At 42.5% G+C, this 18,862-nt stretch overlaps 1 protein-coding gene across 9 annotated transcripts in view; it reads left to right on the forward strand.

The window, feature by feature from the left end:
- Window positions 1-18,862, forward strand: part of bcar1 (BCAR1 scaffold protein, Cas family member) — a 257,597-nt gene that overhangs the window by 226,734 nt on the left and 12,001 nt on the right. For 7 of the 9 annotated variants that reach the window (XM_069901522.1, XM_069901518.1, XM_069901516.1 and 4 more), the window contains 3 exons: window positions 13,341-13,520; window positions 14,411-14,533; window positions 16,456-17,712. In XM_069901522.1, coding sequence (XP_069757623.1) covers window positions 13,341-13,520; window positions 14,411-14,533; window positions 16,456-17,712 — 1,560 coding nt within the window. Of the gene's footprint in view, window positions 1-13,106; window positions 13,199-13,340; window positions 13,521-14,410; window positions 14,534-16,455; window positions 17,713-18,862 lie in introns of those variants that run through there. The other 2 variants (XM_069901525.1, XM_069901521.1) reach the window with 2 other exon arrangements.

Raw genomic sequence — 18,862 nt, forward strand, 5'->3', positions numbered from 1 at the left:
AGGTGGTATGTGAGTGGAAAGAAAAAGTTTGAAAACTACTGTATTAATCGTACCTCATTGACTTGTTATGTGCACGGTTTTGTAACTCCTAAGGAAATTGGCCAATGACAATTTTTCTCAAGCCAAATACTTCAATAACAATTGGATCTCAAGCAGTGGTTCTCAATTTTCCCTTCTCACTCACAAACCACCATAAGCAATCCTTTACTAATCGCAGAGCTCTTATGGTACAGGGATTGCTTAAGGTGGCATGTGAGCTTGTGGGGGTGGGGGGGGGGGGAGCAGTTTGAAAACCACTGCTTTAGACTGTCAGTTGCTACAGCAGATTGCACCTAATTTATACATATTTGTAAAATGAGTTTTAGATGACTTAGAACCAAGCTATATCAACATGAGAGAACCTGCAACTGCCCAATTAATCGACCTGGGCATTGCTGAAATCACATTAGATATAATTTTCTTTTAATCCTAAACCAAGTAAACAAAACTTATTTTTCACTTGGCATGCACAAATGTCCTTTGTCATGCCAACAAAATGATCATGTTTATGTACTTTCTCTTTTGGGCTCACAAAATCATTGCTTTAAATCAGTGGTTTTCAAACTCCTCACCCTCCCAACCCTAAACATACATTCCACCATAAGTAATCCTTATGCTGTAGGTGCTCTGTGATTAGTAAGGGATTATTTAAGGTGGATGTGAGTGGAAAGAAAAAGTTTGAAAATCACTGTTTTAATCGTACCTCATTGACTCGTTATGTACACAGTTTCATAACTCCAAAGGAAATGGGCCATTGATAATTTTTCTCAAGCCAAATATTTCAGTAACAATTGGGTCTAGAGCAGTGATTCTCAACCTTCCCTTCCCACCCACATCCCACCTTAAGCAATCCCTTACTAATCACAGAGTGCCTATAGTGTAGTGATTACTTAATGTGGAATGTGAGTTTAGGGGGGCAGTTTGAAAACCATTGCTTTAAATCGACGTCCAATAACCAGTTCAGTTTTACAGATTTTTAGCATACCAATAATTCTGCCAACAGTGTCTAGCACTTCCTGCAATCAGTCTTCACTGCACAAAATATCAGTAACTAAAATTAACTGCAGCAATATTATAATGTGGTTTCCATTCTTTTGAGCTAACTCAATTGTTTGTAAACAGGTTTAGCCATTTGCTTACTCATGTCTATGTTTACCTTGAAGTTAGAATCCGGAGAGATATGCAACCCTCTGTAATTACTGGCAAAAAGCAGCGTGGTGTCTGGAGCTTTGAACGGGTCTGAACAAAGCCTTGTACAGAAAATCCAAACAGATTTCACCCTTTTGGGTTTAAAAACTAACCAGCTGCTTGCTGAAGTCTGCAAACACAACAGTACTGCAGTTCAAACTAAAGTTTTCTGACAATTTTAACATTTTTTTTCCCCTACACACTATAATTATGTTTTGATGTTAATGAGCCATCCTTTATGTTGGTGTACAATGGATTAATGGAGAAGTGTAGCATCCAGTATGTTCACATTATTTACAACCCATCACTTGAAAGCTTGGCCCCTCAATTGGGCAGAAGATGTGATCCAACGTACCCAAAATCAAAAGAGAGAGATGTATGCTGTGACAGAGTAGTTAGTCGGTATTGAGCATTGCTGCCAATATGTCAGAGTTCACTCATTTCTGCTTCAATCATTAGTTACATAAACAAGGACAAAAGGAACACAGTGTCGTTTTGTAGCGCAGAGCGAAGATTAAAAGCACTGATCAAGGTCGTATTGTCCACATAGTTAACAAAACTCAATTGATTTCTCAAAGCTGCTGAAAACAATAAACTCCATTGTGGCAAACTGTGTCAGAGTTTACAACGAGGCAAATCTGAGTTATGAGCTCAGGATTGAATTTTGTTCAAAAAAAGTTAAGATTCTCCCAACAAAGAACTGTAGGATTGTTTCCAGAAATGGGTTTGTGTTGGCTGAATTAATATTGTGACTGCATGGGAACGCAGATAAAAGAAAATTGGGGAAGGAACAAGAAACGTGCAAAGAGCAAGCAGTCTGTGAAATCCTTTCAAGAAATAACTTGAACTAACACCTTTCACAACCATAGCACATTATAAGTGTTGTGCAGGAAGGCCTGACGATAGTGAATGATGAGATCATTGGTTTTAGCGAAGACTATTGTCTGGGAGATTGGGAACATTCCAGGGTACATTTGAGTATTGATGTGGGGTCACGTCCCATCTGAGGACATAAATGAAGGAAGTGTAATGATAAAGCAGCATTTCCTCAGTTCTACAGTGGAGTTCCCTTGCACTGATTTTATGCAATTATTAGTTCTTGAAAGCTACTCCAATAACGATTCAAACTCCAATTGATGAGGTTCCTGTTGACCAAGCCTACCTTATAAAGTGGACCTGATCGTTATGTCTCAGATAACTTCCTGACTGATTCATGCCCCTGTCCTATTTGGGTCACTTGCCACAACGTATGCTGGAAACACGAGGCTGCAATAAAGTCACGGTGGCTTAACCTAACACAAATAATTCTCCAGGTGAGATATGTCTTACCCTAAGCAAACTAGTTCAAGCCATACCTGGTCTACAGAAGATGCAATCTTCTACTGGAATATCTTTCCAGTACCACTGTGAGACATCACCCCACAGATTACAGTCCACAAAAGTGTTGGAGGAACTCAGCAGGTCACGCAGCATCCATGGAAAGCAATAGGCAGTGGGTATTTCAGGCATTGAACAAGGGCTCGGGCCTGAAATGTTGACTTCCCGTTGCTTTCCATGGATGCTACATGACCTGCTGAGTTCCTCCAACACAATTCCCCAGGATGTGCACATTCCATGTTTATCACCACGCAGAATACAGTGCTTCAAGGCACCTGGTGTTTGGGCGGTAATGTTGCCTTCACAACTCTTATGTGTATTACTTTGTTATAAAAGAAAGCTAAGGCAGAACCAAGCAGGGTAAGCTGTTCCTTACCCTCGCATAACAAAACTCCAAATCAGTGGTCTTTGCACCTGTGTGATGTGACCTCAGATGTATATTAACTAGCTCCCAAATTTAGTGTCTGGGACCATAACATCTACCTTCCTCCTCAGTGTTAGCATTCTGTTACCCAGGGTCGAAGGCAACCTGTCATTTCTCACATGGAGGCCACAATGAAGTCAATCCTTTCATAGGTTTACATAGCGGACATATTCATCCTTCAGCAGCCATGAATGAAAAAGAGCAAAAACCTGAAAAATTCCTTGCCATCCAGAACATCTTGCAAGGCCCCCTGCCCTGGCCTCTCTTCCAAACTGCCTCAGCGAGGCCAGGAAGTATTAAAATGGTCTCAGTGTGTTACTATTTTTCTTGCAAGGATTTTAGCTGTTCCTTGGATCTATTTTTAGTCTGGGAGGAAACACAAGTCATTTGCTGGATTATCTGGGAATCTGTGGTGGAACATGGTTTAGATGTTTGCAAACAAAGTGACTTGTCAAGTAATTCAACCCACTCCCTCACAACCCGTGTGATCATTTGATTGAAAAATGAAGTTCATGTGTGTAGGAAGCATCTGAGATAGCTTTCCAATATAACTTAGAGCTACTAGATGCAATTTTTTTTCCCCAGTGGTCTCTCTGTGTCCTTGGTATTCCTCTTCTCACATATTGAAGCTGAGATTATATCTGAGGTCTAGTTGCATTTCTTCACAATGAAGACTATGGCATTTGTCCTCAAGGGTTTCACCATTAACTTTGATTCTTTTCAATGTTCACAACCCAAGCTCTTTACAGTTGTCCCTAGATGGAGATTTATTGATCCTTTTTGTTCCTCTTTTTCCACTGTGACAGAGTATTTAGAGGTGGTCTGGGAGGAATTGTTAGAGTAGCTTGTACATACACATTTTAAAACACAGAATATTTGCAGGCCTTTTGCAGAATGCTTTTTTGCAAGAGGCAGCAAAGTATGGACAGCAGCTTGCCTGGGAGAGCATGTGATCTTTGCAGGCAGAAGAGAAGAGTTTTGCTCTCAGAGAGGGAGGGTGTGAAACAGAGAGGAGAGAGATAGAAATCCATTCCAGAGGGACAAGCTGGCAAACTTTGGAAGGCTGCCTGGTCAAAGGAGAAGAATGGCGGTATGAAAGGTGACCTGAAAGAAAGAGGATAATCTGGAGAACCCTGAAGGGGGAATGTTTCATCAGCAAGACTGATTGAGAAGGAATCGGTTGTGGATGTCCTGGAAAAGGAATCTCTCTCTGAAAACCAGCAAGAACCCTCCTGAGTGGTAACCATTTGCCTGTTAAGCACCAAAGAAAGGTGAACTTTGTTAATGCTAACATCTGTGCACAGTACAAGAATTGCCTGCAACCAGTGAGATTGGACTGTGATCCAAAAAACTTTTCTAATCTTAAATACACATTACACAAACCCGCGCTTGGTATTAGAGAGGGGGATTAAGTAAATTAGGTAGGTGAAGTAAGTAGGTTAAGTAATAAGTTAAAGTTCAATTCTGTTTTCTCGTTCAAATATAATTAAAAACTACTTTTGTTGAAGTAACCCTGTGTTGTGGTGCATATCTATTGCTGCTGGTTTTGGGGTCCTCTGGATTCTGTAACACCATCACCACCTCTTCCCCGATGTAAGGTAAAACATCATGAGATGGGAATGTGTAGGGAGTTACCCTGTACAGGGCAGTAACAAGAAGGGGAGGTGTCCTTGTACTCCTGTTAGGTAAAACATCATGAGATGGGAATGTACAGGGCTGTAACAAGATGTAAATGCATCCTTGTACTTACAAGATAAGAGAGACATTGATGGATTGAGAGGCAGGAAGCTAGCAGGGAAAGGATAGCAACAGTTTTAGTCATTGGACAAGTAATGATATGATGATGTTCTAAGCACATATCCAAGGGTATAAAAAATCACCATTTTGCTGATAACGGCAGAATGCATTCTCCGACTAACATGGTTGGTCGCAAGTGTTACAATCCGGTAATAAAGAACAAAGAACCCTGATTTCGACTCAGCCTGGTGTTTGTCTCACTCATTCATGAACAAAGCAGACCTAACACCGACCCACTGCATCCATGACCTCTCTATCATTCTTGCTAACATCTTATTTCGTTATTGCGTATCTTTATATATCTCTTTATAGACTAAAGGGAGGCTATTTGGGCCATCGAGCAAATATTGGGTCTTCAATATATCTGGACTATATATATTAGGGGCAGCACGGTTAGCGTAGCAGTTAGTGCAACACCTTTACAGTGGCAGTGATCGGGCCTGGGATTCGAATCCCACGATGTCCATAAGGAGTTTGTACATTCTCCCCATATCTGCATGGTTGTAGGTTAATTGGGTGTAAATTGGGTGGCACAGACTAGTGGGCCAAAATGGCCTGTTACCGTGCTGTATGTCTAAATTTTAAAAAATAAATTTAAATACCACAGCATGGTCTCAATTACATTGAGTGTGAGGTCCTTGTGTTTCTGTTTTTGCATGCAACAGAATATTTAAATTTAGGGCACCAGGCAGCAGTTTTTAGGATGTTTAAAATCCTGGGTTGTATCTTAGGTTTTCTTTGGTGACAATTGATCCTAGAAAACCTACCAGGGAAATAACTATAATTCTGACCTCTTAAGTATGAGGCCATATTTCCCTGCCTCTGGTTCAGGACTACAGTATTATCAGAGGTGGAGCTCATGTACCTGTCAAGGTCTTGCCTAATTTAAATAAAAACACATAGAAAATCCTAAAGGAACTCGGCAGTCTCACAACTTACATATGAGGTAAAGATATATTACTGACGACCTCTTCTTCGACGTCTTCAAGGTATAAGCAAAAAAGTAGGCAGGAGTCTCAATGAAGACTGAGACAAAGGGGAAAGAGTGGGAGGGGGAGGAGTCCAGGCCAATAAACAAAAAGTGTCAATTGGTTATGATAAGTGGAAAGCCGAGAACTGACTTTGGGTCTGTGAAATGAGACAGAGGAAAAAGAGAGAGAGAGAGAGAGAGAGAGAGAGACAGGAGACCAAGGAAAGGAGGCAGGAGGATAAAGATTTGGGGTTGGGGGGAGTGTGTTGAACAGAAGCCGACGATGTCCATGTTAATGCCATCCAGTTGGAGGATGATGTGGTGCTGTTCCTTCAATTTGCGGGTGGTCTCAGTCTGGCAGTGCATTTTAAAATTAAGACATTCATACAGCACAGTAGCAGGCCCTTTTGGCCCACAAGCCCCTACCACCCAATTACACACCATTGACCTACAACCCCAGTACATTTTGAATGGTGGGAAGAAACTGGAGGAAATCCACACAGACACAGAGAGAATGTACAAACTCCTTACTTATAGTGCAAGATTCGAACCCTGGTCCCAATCGTTGGCTCTGTAACATCATTGCGCTAACTGGTACGCTAATTGTGCTGCCCACTAACTTAGAACTTCAGACAGGCTCCATCTTTAAACCTCACGGTGAAGATCTGAGACAGAGTACCATTGTTCTCTTCCCCTTTCTGTTACATATTTGCTGCTCTGCAATACTGGGACTCAGCTTGGGCACAATTGAGCTCCTTCCTGGCTGCAGAAAGTTCGCACTCCTTACTGCCTGGTCTAGTTCTGCATTCTCTGCCGTCCGCGTACATTGCAAAGTGCAGTCTCCTGGCAGACTTGGCCAACAGCTGTGTCTCCGCAGTTGGTTTTCTAACCAGCAGTGTCATCCAACCTTGTGTGGTGCCTGTGGAGGCAGGGAGAGAAAGAGAAAAAAAAAACACTGCTTTTAATTTTGGAGCAGTGAGTAATTAAATCTAATTAATCTGGGAGATGAGAGTCAGAATAAAATTAACAGACCTCCCAGGGGAGCCTCCTGAACACCTTACCTTTCTATGCAGTGACCTCCTTTAAAATGAGGTCTGATGTGCCAGGCAGAACTCTGTTCATTCCTGGTTTTGAAATTTCTTCAAACGAGTCTTTTGTTCCCGGATATCTGTTGTTGCACTGTCCTGCTATTGTTATGCAGTGGCCGTGTGATTAACTGTTCAGCATTTTTCAAGAACACTGTTGATTTATTTGGATCGCAGAGCACTGAAGAAACCAAAAAGTTAACTGATGAGGGTTTGATGCAAGCAGTTGCTGGGATGATTTATTGTTAACGACCTGTGTTTATTCTGCGTGTTACCCGATGTCAGGGCATCCCATTTTGCTTCACATATGTGTAGATGTCACATATATTGACATCTACATAAGAAAGAGGAGCAGGAGTCAGCCATCTGACCCGCCAAGCCTGCCCTACCATTCAATAAGATTGTGGCTGATGTATCTGCCTATTCCTACAACCATTCATTCCCCCATTCTTGAAAAAGCTATTTTTCTGTCTCTTAAATGCATTCAATGAGATAGCCTCTACTGTTTCCTTGGGCAGAGAATTCCATAGGTTCACTACTTTCTAGTAGAAGTAGTTCCTCCTTATCCCTGTTTAAAATCTCATATTAAATCAAATTCATCTTGAAATCTTCTAATTTATTCAATTTTTTGGAGGAGTGTAGATGCAAGGACTAATTGTCCTTATCCTGAGGAGGAGGATGAGGAGGACTGCTGCTTTCTTCCTCCCCTGAGCTGGGTTCAATCTTGGGTACTTTGTATGAGAACATTTCCCTTAGTTGCCTCCCACATCCCAACAACGTGCTGGCATCTTAACTGGCCACTGTAAATGTGTCCCTTGTCTTGGTGGGCAGTTGGAGAATCTGGGAGGAGTTCAAAGATCTGAAAGAGTATATGGGTTGTAAGGAGGTAAAGGAGTGTGGAGGTGGGATTGCTGAGAGCTAGCAGGGCCTTGATGGGGAGAATGGCCTTCATTGTGTTGTCATAAAGTAGGAGAAATAAAGAATAATTGTTCTGATGGCTTGCTGAGCTGTTGTATGTATTAACTGCACCTATGTGCCTGGAATTGTATATGGGCCAGACCAGGTAAAACATAGAGATTTCCTCCATAGTTTTGTGGTTTTTATTACTAAGATTAACTGTTCTTTTTGAGATTGCACCTCATTAACAATCTACATTTGCCAAGCAGGTCTCTGGATTGGTAGTCGCACCCTCCAGGCTTGTCATTTAACCATTGCATCAGTTTAATAATGTAAGAAAACATAGCAGTCATGTTGTGCAGAGCAAGGCCCTATTAAAAGCTCCCGTTTTAGTAAAATGGGATTATTGCTGTAAGGGATAGTATAGACAGGAGGGACTGAATGGTCGCAGTTAACATTTCACACAAGCACAACACAGGTCACAGCCCAGCGATAATTCGATGAATTGGAAGAACTGAGGGAAGGTTTGTCACATCTGTTCCAGAATTTGATACATTTGCAAAGACTTTGTGATTTTTGCAAAGGGAGGACCATTCTGACGGCTGAAGAGAAAGCAGCCTTTTGAAGCAGCTCTCTGGCCAGCCGTTTTTGTGGAATTCAGAGCAAAGCATGTTCTGTGAATGACTGGACCATTTTGATGGATTGACCTGTGCCAGGAGGGTCTTTTTGGGAAGCAAAGTGCTTCATTTTGATTGTGACTAACATTGGAGGTCACGTGGAGAGACTGCTTCATTTTAAGTGTGACTAGCTGTGAAGTTACTAGAGAGACCAGTGCCAGGGTCTTGGAAGCTCTGTGGTGGCTGCCCATTTCGAGTCTCGCCTACAAAAGGACCAGGAGTGTTGTGACCACAGCTTGTGTGGTTGGACATTTGTTCAAAGGCAACGCAAGAAGGATTCATGAGTCTGTAGCAGCGACAACTCCGGTCTTCCAAAATGGCGCCGTCGGGGGTTTCCTCCCGACTTCGGCACCGGGCTCAGAAGCCCACACTTGGCGACCCACGTGACGCCCCGGTGACGTCGGGGCCCCCCAGCGCGGTTCTCAGCCAGGTCCGGGCTGTGAGCATAAGACCAGCCAGGCAGCCTGCAATAAATCAGTTTTGCTCACTGAACTCAACCCGCCTGGTTGTGCGATCCTTCAGTTAGCAGTGGAGCTGCCGCTACAGTTTTATAATTAAACACTGTCTGGTACGTTGTCTATTGTTGCTCGTTGCGTGCAGTTCATAACAACCCACAAAAAAGAACATTGATGATGACCAGATTATCTGTTTTGGCGATATTGGTTGACAGATAAATCGTGGCCAGGACATTTAGGAAAATGATTCATTTTCTTCAAACTAATGCCTGAAGATATTATCTGATTCAATGGCAAAAGTGCTCTGCTCTGCACTCCAAGTTGGGTCTTTGCAAGACATTGAGTTGTAGGACTAATTTATGGATATATTATCTACTGCAGGGCTTCCTGAACTTTTTTAGCCCATGGAACTCGATTGGGGAGTGCTTGGAAATTGCGGAACTCCCGACCATCAATTATAGTTTAATAGACCTGGTATATCCACAAGCATAGTAAGAAAGTAAATAACAGTTTCTAATTAACTACCGACCAGGCCCTAGGCTGAGGTTTAGTAAGGCCCCCTGCTTGCCCCACCACGGGCCTTGGCTAACCCTGGTGCCCCTCAATCCCTGCCGCATCCTAGGCCGCTCCTAGCTCCCCAGCGAGGGCCTGGCCTCCCATGCTCCATCTACTGACCTCTCTTTTAGCTGTGGCCATGAAACTGGGTGCTGAGCTGTTTGGTGTTTTTTTTTTCCAAAAAGACCAAGTGCCCAGGATTCCTGAGTCTGGTTTGGCTCCCCTTCCCCCTTCCCCCACCCCCCCCAAAACAAATTGAATTAAAGACAGAGGTAAAAAATAACAAAGAAAAACAGGTAGAACATTATTGCACCCTGTCATTTCTTCTGCGGGACCCCTATTGCCTTTCCACGCCTATGCCTTTCCGTGGAACCCAGTTTGGGAAAATGCTGATCTACTGTATATGTGATGCACCATCTATAGAAGAAAATACTTCTTCACACTTATTATAGAATTGAATTGGGCTTAACATGGTTTTCAGGTTAAACTAAATTGGCCACAGATGAAAGACAGGGGTATTAGCCATCTCTTTGGCATGTAGGAACAGTGGGCAGCTTGGTAAAGAAGCTCTATTGTTTGATGCTCTGCGACATTAGCTAGAACCTACTTAACTCTGGTCAGCAACTGGCTTTCTCTCGGAAGCCAAACCCATTTACAAGGATGCTGCATCCCTGATTCTGTTGGCAGGATTAAATTCTCACTGGGCTATGTCCCCATAGAGAGCAGCCAGTTGGCTCTTACCTTGTATGTGGGCCTGACTTTTGGTGTGCTTCATTCTGGTCGGTTCTCTGTTGCTTGGGTTGAGCCAACGTGTGCCAGGAGCATCACCATGAACAATGATCCATATCAGCCCAGTAATTTGGTGGCTACGTCATGTGGTGTGGAGATTATCAATTGCATTCCAGTCAAAGCATTTTATAGCTGATGGGGCAATGCCCAGTTTCTTCCAATGTCACTTATTAAAGGTAATTTTATGATAAATTTAGACATACAGCACAATAACAGGCCCTTTTGGCCCACGAACCCATGCTGCCCAATTATACCCAATTGACCTGAACCCCTAGTATGTTTTTGAACAGTTGGGGGAAACCGGAGCCCCCAGGGAAAACCAACACAGACACAGGGAGAATCGGGATATGAACCCTTGGACCTGATCGCTGGTGCTGTAACAGTGTTGTGCTAAATGCTATGGCAACCGTGCCGCCATAATGAAAACACAGTTAGTGATATGGGTTTGAATCCAGCGCTGTCTGTAAGGAGTTTATCCATTCTCCCCGTGTCTACGTGGGTTTCCTCCAGGTGCTCCGGTTTCCTCCCACCCTTCAAAATGTACCGAGGTTGTAGGTTAATTGGGTGCATTTGGGCGGCACGGACTCCTAGGCTGGAAGAGCCTGTTATCGTGCTGTATGTCTAAATTTTTTAAAAATTGAATTAAAAAATTTTGTTCCAAAATGCATAAACTTTGCTTTACAAGTCTGTTTCGTGAAGGAGAGGCTAGTTCTGCAGCGCAGGAAATGAATAGTTTACCTTCTTACAGACGTCCATTAGTGGAGTTTGTCTGGAAATCCAAAAGAACATGAAAATCACTGGATGTGAATCATCACATAATTGTGCTTTAAAAGTCATTCATAAGAGAGAGGAAAACTAGTTCTCTTTGTAGGAATGAATCAATGTCAGACTTCTGAATTTAATAAAATTCGGCCCTCGATGTTGTGCCGACCCATATATTGTTTACTTAAAAAAGCACTAAAGCCTCCCTACCCCATAACCCTCTATTTTTCTTTCATCCATGTGTCTAAGAGTCTCTTAAATGCCCCCAATGTTTCAGCTTCCACCACCATCCACAGCAAGGCATTCCAGGCTCCCACAACTCTCTGTGTAAAACAAAAACTTACCCCTGATGTCTCCCTTAAACTTTCCTCCCTTAACTTTGTACATGTGTCCTCTGGTGTTTGTTGATTTGATGATTCATATGTAGAGGTGTCTTTGTAGGGTGTTGTAACCTTGGGTTGTGGTCGTGGACTCAGGGCACCCTTAAGTACTCCATGCCCGATGTAGCATTTTTAAAGTAGCCACAGTTAGGAAAATGAAGCAAAAGTTTATTGTCATCTGCTTGTACAAGTACAACCCAATGAAGCAGTGTTCTCCGGTCCTCAGTGCAAACAACAAACAAGCTGACACACATCAAGACATAACACACATATAGACAAACAATATGCATGCAGGACAAGCATTCATATAAATAAACAAATAAATAAATAAAGTTTTTTCATGAATATGGGAGTCTCGGATGGTTAGTGTGAGCAGTTCCTTTAGTCATTCTCACTGCCTGTGGGGAGAAGTTGTTCCTCAGCCTGGTGGTGCTGGCTCTGATACTCCTGTAACTCTTCCCCAACAGGAGCAGTGAAAAATGCTGTGAGCAGGTGGCAGGGGTCCTCAATGATTTTGCCCAACCTCCTCAGGCAATGATCTCAGAACATGTCTATGGTGGGGTTGGAGACTCCAGTGAATGTCTCTGTCACTCTTGTGGTCCCATGAATTGACTGACCTCTGATCTATTTCTCTGCACCAGCATGTGTGGCAAGCTGCCATGAACAATAGCCTGATTATGACTGGCTAACCAGTTTTGAGGGAGAAATCTTGAGCTGAATTGCATTGGGAGCAAACCTGAGGATATCCCTGCTTGACCCAAAAAAAGAGAGAATTTTTGCATGCCTCAAATCTAGAAGTGCTGGATAACCAAATACCGAAAATGCCATGGACAGTGATTGCATAAAATCGCAAAAGCTAAAGGAATGCTAGTTTCTGGATTGAGAAGATGGAATAAAAGTTACTCTGTATGAAGCCCTGGCTAGATCAGACCTGGCGTAAGGGGAAACTCTCTGGGCTTCAGGAAGGATATGCATTGGAATAAGAAAAACAAATGTTTACCAGGACATTTCTGGTCCCTAAGGAATCGATTAAATCAAGTAAGTTTGTATTCCCTGGAATTTGGATGATTAAAGGATCATTTGATTAGAGTTTTGAAGATATCGAGGGAGAACAGAAAGTAGAGAAACTGAGCATAGAGAGTAAGAAAACAGAGGCAAGGATTACCATAATCATCATGTCCAAAAATTATAGCTAGGCTTTCCAGGAGCAGAAGGTTTTCCCTGCTTCTACCTGCTTCTACATACAATGCTGTATGTTTCTGCATTGTATCTCCATATCCTTCTAAATTTCCGTACATGTTGTCACATGCTACTTGATGTCTCCGCATCATCTAACCCCCTCATTTCAGGAATCAACGCAGTGAGCCTCCTGCAATGCCTCCAAAGTGTACCTTTTCTCAATTAAGGGGACCAGAATTGTACATAATGCTCCAGGTATAAAACTGGATCTCACGTGTTATTGTCTTGTTCAGTAAAATAGGGCATTTTAGTCGGACATGAATCAAGGTTAAGTAGATTAGTTTGCATGCCCCTTCTTAGAAACTGTGCATTGTTAACATTTCTCAACCAGTATCAGCTTGAATGTGTTTATTCTCTTCCTTTTAAAAAGAAACATTAGGAAGCCACATTTGGAAATGGCAACTTGTGTACCACAATCATCAAGGCCTACTTCTGTGACACTCCTGACTTCTGTCGTAAATGGTTTTCGATGTCCTGATTTTCATGGAACATACTGTGGCTGTTCTCTGCACCCCTTCAAGCAAAGGCTTCCTTTGAAGGATGTGTAGAGATGGAGACTTGTTGGTAACAGCCATACGAGAGCGCATTGTGGGGAATTTGGACGACAATTTGTCTTTCAATTAATCAAATTCAGTTGCAGTCACAAGACAGTGTTTGTTGAATCTTACTGGAATATGAACTGAGTTGCATTTTTTTTTCTTCACAGGTAGTTCTTCCAACTAGAGTTGGTGGTGTTTATGTTTATGACACACCTCCACAAATGGAACAAGATGAATACGACATCCTCCCATCACGAAATCCTCCTCCAGCTACTCTACAGGAGATTTATGATGTCCCTCCAAATAGGGGAGGAACAGAACCTACTGGCAATCAGTATGGTCAAGAGGTGAGTAATATTTGTGCATGGAATAAAATGCAGAAAAGTATACGGAAAAACACAGGATGAAAATTCTTCTTGTGTGTTTTAAATAATACTTTGAAAGCTTAACTATATCTAAGCATCAAAGACATAAAAAAGTAATGTTTGATTTAACACAAAAGAAATATTCTAATTATGTAGTTCCCTCCGCAACATTGAGATGGCCTCAAGAAACTATACAGTAAACTACACTACAAGTGTAGTTACTGCTATTAGGAAATTTGGCAGTAAAAGTTGTTCCTACTAATAATAAATGATTAATTGAGATGAATTGATGAATTTGCTAATTATTAAAGGAATATTGTATTCATAAATAAATGGTGAAGCTTTGAATCAGGGTCACATAGCTAGATGAGAAGAGAGTCAAGAGCAGATTATACAGCCCATCAGTCCAGTTCTAATCAAAGTTACGGATGCATCAAAATGATAACAAAGATGTTTTCCTGACCCCAAAAGGAAAGTAAGTTTGTAAAACAGTGAGAGTGTCCCTTTCATAGGGAAATCTTTTTGGATGTCTACAATTGACCTGCAGAATACAAGATGGCTGTGGAGTGGTAGTCACAGTAAAGGGCTGTGGAATTTAGATATTCTGCTGCGGGGAGGGAATAAGCACAAATTTTCAAAGATTTGCATCAACTTCAGTGGGAGATTGGGCGCTGAGCCATTGTTGTCTGTCATGATGGATGCTTTTCAACATATTCATTGGTTTAGTTGTGACAAATGAAAGGAAATGGTGTCTGATTCTTTCTGGATAAAATTCTTGGAGAAACATTTTTTAGACCTGACATTCATTGTACACTATTAATAGTGGCTAAAACCAGGAAATCAATATTTTAATCGTGGCTCCTCTCTATCAGGTATATGATACGCCTCCCATGGCAATGAAAGGTCCTAACAACAGAGATAAGTCGCAGGAAATTTATGATGTTCCCCCAAGTGTAGAAATGAACCCACAACACCACATCCAGACTCAACAAATAGTGAGTATCTAGTTCTTTTCAGAAAATACATTTAAGATATCTGTTGGCTCCATTTGTGGAACCTGGCAGTGCTGCGGCTTGAATGATTATGCCCACCTGCCTGACTTGTGTGGTGGGGAAGGAAAGGAAACCAGGGCTGGAAATGGGTCTCTTGCAGCTGAGTTGTTTCTTCGAAGCACCTTTTGGAACACAGAGAATTGGAGGTCTGAATGGCTCAGAGCGTAGAAGAATGAGGGGAGATTTGATAGAGGTATTTAAAATTATGATGGGGGCAGACAGAGTAAATGTAGAAAAGCTTTTTCTATTGAGGCTAGGTGGGGTACAAACCAGAGTACATAGGTTAAGAGTGAAAGGTTTAGGGGGAACATGAGGAGGGATTTCTTCACATAGAGTGTGGAACAAGCTGTCAGCTGAAGTGGTAAATGTGGGCTCAATTTTAACATTTGATATGAATTTGGATAAGTACGAGGATGGAAGAGGTATTGAGGTCTATAGACTGGGTGCAGGCCAGTGGGACTAGGCCAAAAATAAAAGGTTCAACACAGACTAGGAGGGCTAAAGGAGCCTGTTTCTGTGCAGTAATGTTCTATAGTTCATTCACACCCAGCAGAGACACAGGGTGAGGCACAGGCAGATTGACACAGAGATAATCAGGCACACAGACTCGGAGACACAGACAGACTCAAACGCATGCTCGCACCCACACATTGTTTAAGCATCTTGATTTCTAGGGGATTAATGAAGGTGAAGAATTGTGAAGAGACATTGTGGAAATCAGATTAGATGGATAAAACTTACAGCTTCTCTCGTTCATGTTGGCAGAACCTGCCTCTCCACACCAACTTGGTACAAGTACCTGTTCCAGACTATTGCCCCATACTTTGGCTTTATCATTCCTGCTAAATAAACCCTCATTTGTCAGAACAATTTTAAAATCCCAATGCACTTGGACTAGATGATGTGCTGTGATTTTTCATTGTTTGATGTTATAAATTGAGTTGATAAATGACGATCCCGTGACTTGAGCATCTTTTCTGAATTGTTTATCTTTACGAACCAATGTTTAATTACCAGCTCATGTGACCCAAGGAGATGTTACAGCGAGTCCCTTGTTTCATTAACAGGATACCTTAATCTTATATTTCCCATCCCATGAACATTTACATTGAGCTTAGAATTCATTTTTCCTAAAATCTGTTGCTTCATTGGTTTACTGGTTGTATCATCCATTTGAAAAATTGTAGCAAAAAACTATTTGCTGGAGGAACTTAATGGCCAAAACAGCATTTAGTGGGAGTAAAAGAACTGTCAACATTTCGGGTTGGATCCTTCATCGGTTTTTAATCTATCACCATATAATCACTCCAACGCATTTTAGTGTGATGAATGACCAGAAATCCCAAATCCTGGCATGTCCTCTTTTGTGTTTTTTTTTCTCATTGTTTACTGTTGGTTCATCCTCATGAAGGTGAAGGGGCTGGGGATGGGAGGTGTGGTGGGGAATAATTGGGTCCCTGCCTTTGAGTCGACTTTGCTCATATATTCTGTAAGTTCGGGAGGCGGTGACCCAACACTCAGCTTCAACAAATTTTCAAGCAACCACTTAAGTTGTTGAGGACAAATCCCATTAATTTCCTTTGCTATTGGGGTGTGTCAAGACTCGCGGTGTAGGTATGGACCTCCTGCCAATCAGTTCATTAACCACTGGTCATGTGACCAGTTATGGTCGGACAACATCCAGGAAGAAAGCTACCTGATAATTGCAAGGATAAGGGCTCCACAAGTAAAATGTTTGCCCAGAAATTAGAGTCCATCCACATTTGTTGCCAAAGATAGCAGCTGCTATTTCATTGTTGCCTTGCCCAGTGCAAAGGGATTTGCTCACCACTCTTAACATTGTGTTTCCATTTCCTTTCACACAGGTCTACGACTTCCCACCATCTGTAAGTAAGGATGTTCCTGATGGTCCCATCTCTGAAGATACATATGACGTTCCACCATCGTTCTCTCACAGGGCACTGAAGAGTACAGATTCCATGAAGTTTCCACCTCCGACCCCTGCCGCACATGACAAATATCCAATGGACGATGTGTATGATGTACCTCCACCAGCTGGAAAGCTTGCAGACACATCCCTCAACCAGGAGATTTATGATGTTCCTCCAAGTCAGAAGATACTTGGAGGATATCAGACATCCATGCAAGATGTTTATGATTTTCCAAGGGATCTAGGTGTCCCATCTTCTGGAGGGAAGGTCCACTCCAGCGAGGAGTCTGCTGGGGACTATATTTATGACGTACCACCTCAGGTATGCAGAGATGCCACAACTGAAGAAATCACTAACAATTTCAAAAGACTTTCAGCTTCAAGCACAGGGAGTACAAGGAGCAACATTTCAACATCTTCACTTGATGTCATTCCTGTTAAAGAATCCTCAACTACCTTGCCCAAGCCAAGTAGTAAGGAGCTTAACTTGGACCTAGAGGTAGCCATGGAGATGCTGGCAAAGCATCAGCAAAGTGTGGAGAGTTCTATTTCTTATCTCATGTCCTTCATTGTCACCAGCTGGAGAAGTCGAGAGCACATGGAGGCTAATGTGCAGAATATTAAGACTGGGGTTGAAAGAGTGAAGAACTCAGTCAAGGATCTCTTAGAGTTTGCACGTGGAGCGGTTGCCAACTCAACACAAGCGACTGACCGTACGTTGTACACGAAGCTGAGTAAGCAGGTTCAAAAGATGGAAGATGTCTACCAGCTTCTGCTCAAGCACAGCCAGGCTTTGGACAACTGCAGCTGGGCTTTGAATGTTTTGATAATTAACAAGCAAAACTCCGCCGATGACCTTGACCGATTTGTGATGTACTCGCGGGGTATCCCAGATGACACCAAGCAGCTTGCCTCTTTCCTTCACGGAAATGCTTCCCTGCTCTTCAAACGGACAAAGCTGCACCAGGGAGAGAATAAGCCCACCGTGCCCTTGCCTGGCCTTGAGGCTGTCGGCCACTCAACAAATAATAACAGCATAACAAACCACCAGTCAGGGTTGGGAGATAAGGCTAATATTCAGGCAAGGCCTTTGCCATCCCCACCAAGATACACGGCTGAAGGCTCTCCAGATACGCAGTATGACAACAACGGCAGCGGCTGGATGGAGGACTATGACTATGTTCACTTGCAGGTTTGTGTTGACCACTTTGTATTACAACAGTGGACCATTTAAGAAAATAGACCTATATGTGGATTCCAGCTGCTGGCAGGGGCAGGCTTCTGTGTGTCAGGAATTACCTTCAGTCGTAATAGAACATTAAAGCACATTACAGGCGCTTCGGCCACTATGTTGTGCTGTCCTACGTAAACCAACAATCTAATCCTTCCCCTACCTCACACACATAACCCTTTATTTTTCTGACATCCATGTGCCTATTGAAGAGTCTTTTGAATGTCCCCCTGGGCTGCAATATCCAGAGGTGACTGCCGTCTGTGAAAAAGCAGAAATAAAAGCATCAGTGGGAAATATTCAGCTAGACTAAACTTGAGGTAAAAGTTCAAAACCCCACAGGAACATTGTTAAAGGAAAGAACACCCTGAGCTTTATTCTTTTCCATTCAGGCAAGATTCTATAACTTTGTTCCTGCTGTTTGTCCTTCTCAGATCCTTTTGTTAGTTTCCCTGCAGGTTCTAAACTGGAAAGTATTACTTTTCTTCCTCGGGAGCCATTCCCCTAATTTTCTTTCATCCGGTTCTAATCCTATTCTAAGTTAAATGGAATAAGGGTGACACAGTTAGTGCCACACTGTGACAGCACTAGCGACTGGTACTGGAGTTTGATTCCATGCTCTCTGCAAGAAATTTGTGTGTTCTCCCCGTGGGTTTCCTCCGGGGGTTCCGGTTTCTTCCCACTGTTCAAAAATGTACTGGGGTTGTAGACCAATTGTGAGTAAATGGGTGGCACTGGCCTCACGGGCCAAAAGAAGGACCTGTTACCTGTTCTATGTCTAAATTTAAAGAAAGTCTGCCAACGCTGGGGTTGAGTGCAAGGCACAAGTGTGCCGAGAAACTCAGCATCTGTAAGAAGGCTAATCAACATTTCATCAGGGTATGAGCAAAGCGCAGCCTGAATACAAAGGTGGAGGGAGGTGGGGTTAAGGAGAAGGAAGGGACAGAGAAAGGAGAGGTGAGAGGGTGGAAGAGGAAAAAACTGAGGTGATGGGGAAGAGGGTTTCTCTCTAGGTGATGTGGTTCATCATCTTTCTGTTAATATTGTATAAAATATACAGCATTAACAGTTGCAAGACCCTCATAAATCTGGTAGACAAAGTTAGGAATGT

Source organism: Narcine bancroftii, chromosome 10, assembly GCF_036971445.1.
Source record: "Narcine bancroftii isolate sNarBan1 chromosome 10, sNarBan1.hap1, whole genome shotgun sequence".
Taxonomy (NCBI): Eukaryota; Metazoa; Chordata; class Chondrichthyes; order Torpediniformes; family Narcinidae; genus Narcine; species Narcine bancroftii.